The sequence below is a fragment of the Salvelinus sp. IW2-2015 genome, linkage group LG1 (genome assembly GCF_002910315.2).
Source record: "Salvelinus sp. IW2-2015 linkage group LG1, ASM291031v2, whole genome shotgun sequence".
NCBI lineage: Eukaryota > Metazoa > Chordata > Actinopteri > Salmoniformes > Salmonidae > Salvelinus > Salvelinus sp. IW2-2015.
In genome coordinates, this window is record NC_036838.1 from 42,525,865 (window position 1) to 42,536,813 (window position 10,949).

General features: G+C 45.7%; 1 protein-coding gene across 1 annotated transcript in view; it reads left to right on the forward strand.

Annotated features, from left to right (window-relative positions):
- LOC111967897 (plexin-A2-like) overlaps nt 1–10,949 on the forward strand; it is a 73,297-nt gene that overhangs the window by 56,789 nt on the left and 5,559 nt on the right. Inside the window, exons 14-28 of the mRNA XM_023993344.2 lie at nt 2–119; nt 279–415; nt 816–983; nt 2,137–2,230; nt 2,383–2,622; nt 2,726–2,869; nt 3,052–3,286; nt 3,406–3,548; nt 3,752–4,020; nt 4,917–4,983; nt 5,359–5,505; nt 6,388–6,547; nt 6,689–6,792; nt 7,622–7,718; nt 7,842–8,035. Of these exons, the coding sequence (XP_023849112.1) occupies nt 2–119; nt 279–415; nt 816–983; nt 2,137–2,230; nt 2,383–2,622; nt 2,726–2,869; nt 3,052–3,286; nt 3,406–3,548; nt 3,752–4,020; nt 4,917–4,983; nt 5,359–5,505; nt 6,388–6,547; nt 6,689–6,792; nt 7,622–7,718; nt 7,842–8,035 (2,317 nt within the window). The remainder of the gene's footprint in view (nt 1; nt 120–278; nt 416–815; nt 984–2,136; nt 2,231–2,382; nt 2,623–2,725; nt 2,870–3,051; nt 3,287–3,405; nt 3,549–3,751; nt 4,021–4,916; nt 4,984–5,358; nt 5,506–6,387; nt 6,548–6,688; nt 6,793–7,621; nt 7,719–7,841; nt 8,036–10,949) is intronic.

Consider the following 10,949-nt stretch of genomic DNA (forward strand, 5'->3'; position numbering starts at 1 on the left):
GGATTGTGTGTAAAATGGCCTCTACGTCTCAGGGAAGTGCACCTGGTCCAGTCCAGCTGTGTGTTGGTGAATGTAGACCAGAACTACGAACTCAGTCCTCCCAGCTCTACTCCTTTGAGGTATGATCTGCATCTTAAACCATACATAGAACACATTTCTCTACTACAGTATTATTGCTTTGGAACAGTTTGTTCTCATACACTATCATATGAGTCATCAACAAAAAGTCCACAAAGTAGCATGCCATGTGGAATATTGAGAAAATTATTTTTTCATAGACTCCTACCATGGTGGGACTGACCCCTGGCCGAGGGCCTGAGTCTGGGGGCACTAAGGTCACCATCGTGGGGGAGAACCTGGGTGCTGGGAGCAGTGTGAACGTTACCTTTGGAAACCAGACTTGTGAGCTGTACAGGTGAGTGCACAGGAACAAGCCAACCGAGAACCCTCTACTGAAGCTCCTACAAAGACCCTTATATAAAAGTGGGGACTTGATGAAAGTGCCTGTGGAAAGGCTGAACGCCAGGACAGTGCATTGTTTTCTACTCTTATTTTTAGAGATCTATTTAAAGATCAAAAAGGGCCCTCATTGTGAGTCTCAGGAGGGTGAAGAAAAGGCACCATTAGCTAGAAATCCTCTAATTACTATGTTTCATCTCTAAAGAGGGAGGGGCAGACCATAATGCTCACTTGCCCTGCATTGTAATGTGCATAACTCACTGTAGTAGAGTTAAGATTCCCACCACGGTAAAGAGCAGGTACAGACAGAATCAAGGGAATTGAACCCTATTGGTATTTCTTGTTGGTTTTCCCAGGCGGACCATGTCGGAGATCGTGTGTTTCTCGGCACCCTCTGTGAYGGGCGCCACCCTGGTGCAGGTCAGCCTCAGTGTAGATCTGGCCATGGTGCAAGGAAGCCTGGGCTTTGAGTACATCGAGGATCCCACAGTCCAGCGCATCGAGCCAGAGTGGAGCATCACTAGGTACAACAAACCTCCCCGCTAATAAGTTGTGTGTACAACCTGATATTTTGATAACATGGCCTCCTATTTATGCACCCCCACCCACCCCCTCCATTTGGTTCAGCTGTATATTACTGAGGAATAAGGTGAGTGAAGGTGCAAGGCACMGCAGCAGCCTGCTCTGCTGGCCTTCCAGTCACATATTATGCATGATGGTTGGTGCAGGGCTGTATGTGACTTGACATAGAGACAGCCAGCCAGGGAGAAGTGGTGCAGCGGCATGGCTACTGGCTTTCTACTCTGTCAACTGACAGGGGATTTCACAGACTTATAATCAAAGTCCCATCGTCTCATCATCTGTGTGCAGTCACACCATGTGGCCACCTAGGCTTAGGTATCCTTTGAAGTGTGGGAATGATTGGATTCGTCTCAAGCTGACTAGACAGATGTGCCCCTTTTTCATTTAGTTTCTCTCTTCTCTTCAGGTGGGTCTCTATTCCCACACTCTCAAACTATTTCGGAGCTCTACATGATATCGCGGCTAGTTTGTTTGTGTTAATTGCATCTACATATATGTAGCACAATCATGTAGCTTTCATGAAATGTCAGCCATGGATACCTGATAGATGAATAAATAGGAAGCCAGCTGGCAGAACCRTTCAATCTGGCCCTATCTGGCCAGAACAATTAGATGTTTTCTTAGTACCAAAGCACAGTTCAATGCAAATCAGGTGCTTTTGATAACGACAGGAAGCAGAGGAAACTGTTTATCTTGGCTCACCTATTCAGAGGTGTTTGATAACGAAAGGAAGCAGAGGAAACTGTTTATTTGGCTCACCTATTCAGAGGTGTTTGATAACGACAGGAAGCAGGGAAAACTGTTATCTTGGCTCACCTATTCAGAGTGTTTGATAACGACAGGAAGCAGAGGAAACTGTTTATCTTGGCTCACCTATTCAGAGGTGTTTGATAACGACAGGAAGCAGAGGAAACTGTTTATCTTGGCTACCTATTCAGAGGTGTTTGATAACGACAGGAAGCAGAGGAAACTGTTACTTGGCCCATTCAGAGGGTTTGATAACGAAAGGAAGCAGAGGAAACTGACAGTTTATCTTTTCACCTATTCAGAGGCCAATATGGATGTGTATATTGGTGAATGCGTTGTGTTTCATAGTGGACACACTACCCTGATGGTGACCGGGACCAACCTGGATGTGGTGCAGGAGCCGAGGGTCAGGGTCAAGTACGCCGGCCACGAGTCTGTCAACGTGAGTCTGTCCACTGATAACGTAGTAGGATATCTCTTTCTCCAGTCCAGTATCTTGTATAGTACTGATAAATGGTGGCCAATTGTAATTTCAAAACTCTTGACAAATATTTATCTTTGCTTGTCTGTCACTGTCCGTGGATCTCTCCCCAGGTGTGTAAGGTGCTCAACACCACCACGATAATCTGCTTCGCTCCCTCCCTGAAGGCAGAGTACACACTGGAGCAGGAGTCAGTGAAACACGTRGAAGARTTTGGTTTTGTTTTCAACAATGTGCAGGCCCTGCTCACCTACAACAGTACAAGCTTCATCTACTACCCCAACCCTTACCTGGAGCCCCTCAGCTTGTCTGGGGTGCTGGAGCAGAAACCTGGTTCCCCCATCATACTCAAGGTGGGACAGCCCAGCCCAGCCGTAACTGTAGCACAATTGTCATTAGATGATGAGTTCTATCTACTGACCTGATGGATGTGGGGTTTCCCTCTCTGTGTTGCAGGGGCGCAACCTGGTGCCCTCAGCATCTGGAGGGGCCAGGCTGAACTACACCGTGCTGATYGGGGACACACCCTGCTCCCTCACCGTCTCTGACACACAGCTCCTCTGTGAGCCCCCAAACCTCACAGGCCAGCACAAAGTCATGGTCAGTYATTCTGTCTGTCTAAGTCCAGATCTAGATAAACTATTAAGTAAAATGCAGCTTGACCAAGGTCAAACAAATGTATAAAAGGAAGCTATTGTTCAGTATGGTTTCCCTGTCTGTTGAAGTCTATTTGATTTATGGCCTTTGTACACATGTGTTTATGGTTTATTGCCAATGTACAGGTCCAGGTGGGTGGTCTCCACATCTCTCCTGGTGCAGTCCACTTCCGCTCAGACAGCCTGCTCACCCTCCCCGCCATCTTCAGCATCACGGCTGGAGGAGGCCTGCTGCTCATCATCGTCTTCATTGTTCTATTGGCCTACAGACGAAAGTCGCACGAGAATGACCTCACTCTCAAACGCCTGCAGATGCAGATGGACACCCTGGAGTCTCGGGTGGCTCTGGAGTGCAAGGAAGGTGAGTCTGACCAGCACGTTATCAGACAACTGAGATAAATATAATGCTGATAATTCACAAATTGCTAGAATATGGACTAAAGTCCTCCAATCATTCTCATTCTCTGTAATTGTGCCCAGCGTTCGCTGAGCTGCAGACTGACATCAACGAGCTGACCAGTGACCTAGACAGGGCTGGGATCCCCCACCTGGACTACCGCACCTATACCATGAGGGTCCTCTTCCCTGGCATTGATGACCATCCTGTACTCAGGGAGCTGGAGGTAACCAACCATTACCACCATTACAAACCTGGCCACACCTGACCCCTTGTCATCTACTTGTAGAAACAGAATATCTAACAAACACAACCAATGTGGCATACATAGATAAATCATTTTACAATTGGGAGACAAAACGGATCATAATCCCGACGCAAGATCCCTCTACTCTCTAACTGAGGAAGTGTGTGTCTCTGTGTGTGTAGGTGTCTGGAAGCGGGCAGCAGGGTATGGAGAAGGCCCTGAAGCAGTTTGCCCAGCTGGTGAATAACAAGGTGTTCCTGCTGACCTTTATCCGTACTCTGGAGCTCCAGCGCTCCTTCTCCATGCGTGACCGYGGCTACGTGGCCTCGCTCATCATGACCGCGCTGCAGGGCCGTCTGGAGTACGCCACCGACGTGCTCAAACACCTCCTCTCTGACCTCATCGAGCGCAACCTGGAGAGCAAGAACCACCCCAAACTACTGCTGCGCAGGTACAGATAGATAACGCTAAAGCAGACAGGTGAAAGACAGGAGCAGTGACAGTAGGGAGAGGGAGAGGGAGAGGGAGAGGGAGAGGGGAAGGAATGCGGAGTGTAGACAGCCATTGTCAGTCTGACTTATCCTCTGTGTGCCACTCATGAAACATTCAGCTGTAGCGCACGTTTCCTCCCCTCCACCTTGCTTTCTTCTGCACATTGTTTTCCCAGGACTGGGAGAAGCCTGCTAAATATTTCATAGGATTTTTGGGGGAGCACTCAGTCTGAGACACACTCATTAAATATAGGAATGAGTTAACATGGGAGGCAGCAAGGCTGACCTTGTTAGCCCAAACATTCTACACTCATGAAAAGACAATGAAATGCAGGCAATGAGAAAGAAGTGACAGCCAGGTATAKAAGTATGATGGACAGAGCATGAGCAAGAGAAAGAGATGAGCAAGTTAGGAGGCTGCAATGCAGATAAATGGTCAACTCTAAAGGGAGGCAAAGGGCTAATATTTAACAGTTATCTTTGACGTTGKATTGCTTTATCAGATATAAGATACACGTATGTTTTTAGTGTGGTATTTGTCTATTGATACATAACAAATCAGTTAATCTTGCACACACAGCATTTGATGATGGGATGAGTGCTGCTGACACAGAGAAAGGACACACAGTAGCTTTTGCACAATTATGTCATGACCCAAATAGGTTCTGTTCTATAGCAGCAGCACTCAGGTKTTGGTGTGTTAGTCCACTGAGACCATGCAGAGCAGCATGATACTTTTACATAAACATTGTTTTTTTTACCTCTTAATAAGCATTTTGTATATCTACATGATCAGACCAATCTACCTTTAGACATCTACCTGTTAARAATGTATCCGTCTGTCTCTTTCTTGCAGAACTGAGTCAGTTGCAGAGAAGATGCTGACAAATTGGTTTGCCTTTCTACTTCACAAATTCCTTAAGGTAATATCAATGACTTGGAACCTCATCACTGCAGAAGTCAGCTTGATGTATTACTGCAATCCTCTAATGATTGTTATTGATTATACACCTGATGGATTTCTATGTGCATTTGGATTACACTTGTGTCCCATGATGTGTGATATGAATATGTTTTATGAACAATGTAGAGCGATAATGTTCACCTCAGAGGTCAAGCAGGTCTTATTGGTCTCTACAAATCAATGCTAAGCAACCTGGAGTTTATTAGAGTTGATGACTCATGCTCTGTTCTCTGAATCCCAGTCATATGGGGGTGAATAGCTCACAGGCATGTCTCTCCTCTCCTGCCTCTCTCAATCCTCTCTTCTATCATCCTCTGTTCCTCCCTGGACAAAGGAATGTGCAGGTGAGCCTCTCTTCATGCTGTACTGTGCCATCAAGCAGCAGATGGAGAAGGGACCTATAGACTGCATCACCGGGGAGGCGCGCTACTCCCTCAGTGAAGACAAACTCATCCGCCAACAGATTGAATACAAGACCCTGGTGAGTCAACATACCACACAACAATTTGTCTTAGATGTCAGATTCCATTAAAACCACTTGGAATATTTTCTCAGTTACCACCATGATAGTGGAACGCTTGCCTGCATGTCGTTCTGCCTCTGAGCAAGGCAGTCAACCCATTGTTCCCCGGGTGCCGAAGACGTGGATGTTGATTATGGTAACCCCCCGCACCTCTCTGATTCAGAGGGGTTGGGTTAAATGCGGAAGACACATTTCAGTTGAATGCATTCAGTTGTACAACAGACTAGGTATCCCCCTTTCTGCTTACAACACAGCTGGTAGGCAAAATGCTGTGCTCTGTAAATATCAACTCATGGTGCCCTTATGTTAAACTGCTGAATAAGGGATAATTATTTTGCGTGATAATAAAACAGTAAAGAGCCAAAAGAGCCAAATAATATTTTACATGCTTTTCAGTGACACAATCAGCTAAGAATTAAATTCCATTATCTAACCAGGGCCAGACAGTTCCAGTCTTTGCTTGGCTACTGGGTAAAATGGTCTGCAGCTAAAGCAGAAGTTGGATGCAGCAGCAGTGTGCCTCCTCCCCCAGGCTGAGAGCAGCCCAGTGACGAGATGACACCTCTCTGATCGCCCTGTCGGAGAGGTTGTGTTTCATTACCCGTTTAGTGCCCCGCTGGAGATGGCAACCCAGCATCCAGCTGAAAGTGTGAAATTACATTTCTGGCCAAAGCTGTGAAAGAGATGGCACACAATGAGAGGAGAGACTCCTCCATGCAGCCAGTAGACCAGTGTATAGAGAGGGACAGTGGGTAGTGCTGACAGCTCTCTCTCTCTCTCTCTCTCTCTCTCTCTCTCTCTCTCTCTCTCTCTCTCTCCCTCTCTCTGGTCCCTACTCAGACTCTGAGCTGTGTAAACCCAGACAATGAGAACAGCCCTGAGATCCCTGTCAAGGCGCTCAATTGTGACACCATCACCCAGGTGAAGGAGAAGATTCTGGATGCTGTCTGTAGGAACATGCACTTCTCCCAGAGGCCCCGCGCTGCAGACATGGACCTAGGTGAGTCAGACTGGCTCCAGTCGGAATTAATGGATGACCTACAATAACTGATATTGAGATAAACAAGTGATTATTCTCTGTCTGCTTGTTTGACTTATTGAGGGACTCATAGATGTACCCATGTGTTTATATCCCMAACAGAATGGCGCCAGGGGAGGACGGCACGTGTGGTCCTGCAGGATGAAGACATCACCACTAAGATTGAAGGCGATTGGAAAAGACTCAACACCCTCATGCACTACCAGGTCAAGCCACTCACTCCCCAATCCCCATCACACAGTTCACTGACATGAATGTACAGTATGTTGTCCTCACTGCTGCCTCTGGCCATAGTAAACTAAACTGATCCACCTCTTTCATCTCCTGTATGAGTCAGTTGCTTCCTCCTACAGGTAAATCACGGGGGGTGTTCATAACAGCTCCAAATAGAGCACAARTATAAACACATTACAGTTAATCTCACTCTATACCCACAAATGCTCTGACTCTCCAGCTGGGGTGTAAAACACATTTGCATGAAGCCAAGAGACAAATACATTCAGCCTTGGCTGCCACACCAGGAGAGAGGTTTGAAAGAGGTGTAATGTGTTGATAAAATCTATCAAGGATGTGAACAATTTTCCTCAATTACTTTTAGTCTCTCTGGTGCGTACCTGGTTCTGTGTGACAGCTGAATCTGCAAAGCAGCAGCAGAAGTGACTTCTGCTCATGTTGGGAGCCTGCTTTACTGCAAAAGGCATGCACATAGCATAAGTGAGCAGACCCTACAGGACATTTCTCAGCATGAAATGGATATCACACAAAGCATCATCCATGGCATTTATAGCATAGCAACCGAAATCTAAAAAATAGTCCTTGCTAGATCACTGCAAATGCATGTTTTATTTCACAGACTGTATTATCAAGTTCATTATATATCTCAAATAGTAAATTAAATAACTCCTATAGGTCTCATTAGGCTGGATTCATCATATCAATGTCATTTTCTGTGGAAATCATTCTGACCCAATAATGTTGAATTGGGAGTGGGTCAAACTGACATGAATCCTTGTGTTTCTCCTATGAACCCTGCAGGTATCAGACCGCTGTGTGGTGGCCCTGGTGCCCAAGCAGATGTCCTCTTACAACCTGCCCTCCTCAGCCAGCTTCCCACGCAGCATTAGCCGATACGGTCAGTCAGTCAGGCCTGCCCTGGAGCCACCATCCCCACCAAACCACTCACTTACCTATTCATTATTCTACCTGACCTACTGATGTTCCTGCTCATGTTTTGAGACCGTCCGTCTGTCTGCAGATGTACCATTCCGCTCCAACCCCACCAGCCCTGACAGCCCTCACTCCCGCATGCCCATGCTCACCCCGGACATGGAGAGCGGGGTGAAGGTGTGGCACCTGGTCAAGAACCACGACCACGGGGACCAGAAGGAGGGCGAACGCGGCTCCAAGATGGTGTCAGAGATCTACCTGACCAGGCTACTGGCTACTAAGGTATTACCTCACCCTCTCCCAGAGCATCTTAGCAATTACAGATTCAGTAAGTATGTTCCAACGATATGGTGTGCTTTTAACATTGCTGTGGTGTTTTGTTAGGGTACGCTGCAGAAGTTTGTCGATGACCTGTTTGAGACTTTGTTCAGCACCGTCTGCTGGGGCAGTGCTCTGCCACTCGCCATCAAGTACATGTTTGACTTTCTGGACGAGCAGGCTGACAAGCATGGCATCCATGACATGGATGTTCGCCACACATGGAAAAGCAACTGGTGAGGGAGTGCAGATTTAATATGCTACTTGAAAGCAACAGCACAAAATAATGAATTTATACTGATTGTCTTAATATATAGACTGTTTGGAAAATTTGATTTCTCGTCCTCTCTCTGCCCCAGCCTGCCTCTGCGCTTCTGGGTGAATGTGATCAAGAACCCTCAGTTTGTGTTTGACATCCACAAGAGCAGCATCACAGATGCCTGTCTGTCTGTTGTGGCGCAGACCTTCATGGACTCCTGCTCTACCTCAGAGCATCGCCTGGGCAAGGACTCMCCCTCCACCAAGCTACTCTATGCCAAGGACATCCCCCACTACAAGAGCTGGGTAGAGAGGTGAGATGTGTGTGTTAGTTACATCACTCAACTGTGATATTATTAATTTGATTCTTAGTTATTATTTCCCACTGAAATRACTGAGGTAGATAGACTTTATTAGCCAGACTACCTTTATATCTTACAGTCACACGTGGGCTGACAGAATAGCTCTAACCCCCAGGCTTGATGGCTGCTGACAGTACAGTGTGTGTCTCTGTCTCCCTCTAGGTACTACGCAGACATAAACCGCTTGCCTGCCATCAGCGACCAGGACATGAATGCCTACCTGGCCGAGCAGGCCCGCCTTCACTCCAATGAGTTCAATGTGCTCAGTGCCCTTCACGAGATCTACGCCTACGTCAGCAAGTACAGCCAAGAGGTGAGGCCCTATACCTCAATAACTTTACACATTATAGTAGTGGGGGGCAGGGTGGCATTCAAAACATATGCATCTAGATTCAAACTATTATCAAAGTATCCCTTAGCCTGTCTATGTGTAGTAACAAGAGGGAATTTGCAGCACAAAGTACAGTAACCTTGTGTTTCCCTGCCTGCTATGCTGATTTCATGTTTGTCTTGTCTTGTGTGTGTGTGTGTGTGTGTGTGTGTGTGTGTGTGTGGTGTGTGTGTGTGTGTGTGGTGTGTGTGTGTGTGTGTGTGTGTGTGTGTGTGTGTGTGTGTGTGTGTGTGTGTGTGTGTGTTGTGTGTGTGTGTGTGTGTCAGATCATTGAGGCCTGGAGCAGGATGAGCAGGCCCAGAAGCAAAGGCTGGCCTACAAGGTGGCAGATCATCATCGCAGCCATGTCTGTGGAGAGCTGAGACAGACATACAGATGTGTGTACTCAGAGACACACTGACATGACAAGGCCCAGGACACAGGCCACAACTGTCAGCAGAGCAAGCACACCCAAAAGCCACAGGTGAAGTGAACTACAGATTAATTCAGCCTGAGTGTCCAACAAGGGAAGAACATGGATAGACAAGCAAATTCACCAAGCACTGCTGTTCTCTTTCTGTTGGCTGCAATGAGACCACATGTGGAGCAAAGACAAAATAACTTTCTGTTTTTACTACAAAAACAAAATACATTTTATCTAAGTATGAACTAATGACATACATATGATAGCCTTGGCCTTGGACTGACATTTCCACTTCAGTGGACAAGTCTAATAAGCCTTTATGAAACGTATGAAGGCTCTATGAAATTAGAATTTACTCTGAGATTGGGATGGCAAGTAAATGTTATCCTGAACCTCCATGTCATCCAAGTAGCATCATTCTTTGGGGGGGGGGCTACCTCTCTGCCTGACACTCAGCTTTCCAGAACACACAACACTATTATTACAGGTTGAGGGTTCAATTCCATTTTTGCATACTTTGGGCTGGATCCAATCAAATCTGCCTTAGCAATGGTTACACACGTTACACTGCCTACTGCCTGTGTAAACATGTGCCTAAATCTGGACACTGGGTGCATGCGGAGGGGCATCTGGTGCCCAAAATCTTCTGTGAATCTATTTATGCTATTGTGTAAATACTGCAGTGCAATTTGATGAATTAAGCCATCAGAATTCCATATATTATAAATAGAACACATCTATATAGAAAGCCATTACAAATATATAATTTATTTAAAATGATCACTTCAGTTTGTTGACCTCTTAGTGCCAAAAGCTTATCATACTAGGCATAAATGCCATGTAGACAAAGTAGGAATTATATATAAAATCGTTGAATAAGGTGGTCTTACGTTAAGTTTATTAAGCACTCTGGGATGACAGACATGAGGGAAGTGAGGGAAGAACTAGATTAGCAGTGACCCAAAGTAGCCAAATGGAGCTTTGGGAATCATTCCATAGAGCTGGAAGATTCATGACAAGCTAACTACTTCCTGTGGCCAAGATCATTTTCATCCTGATTAATGAGACTTCTCAGCCATCATCATTTTTTACACTGAACATGATACTTGAATTACAGTAGTTCTTTGTGTTATATTTTCGGAGAATCCTCAGGCTTCCACGTAGCATGCTTTTAAAGGTGGACACTCAAGATTCCTGTTGCATCAAGTAGTCGTATCATTCTTTTAAATGTCCCATTCATGTTTTTACAAATGCAATCAACTGACAGAATACCATTTCAAATGTTTGATTTTCACATATTCAAAATTACTGCCATTCATTGAGTGCAATCTTAAAGATGGTCAATTATAAAAACTGGACACTCCAGAGGATTGCTTTAATCCAGGGTTTGTGTTTATCTTTATCTGCATTGAAGACATTTATTACACTCCTGATGAAATTTTTTTTTTTCCCTTTCCACCATTT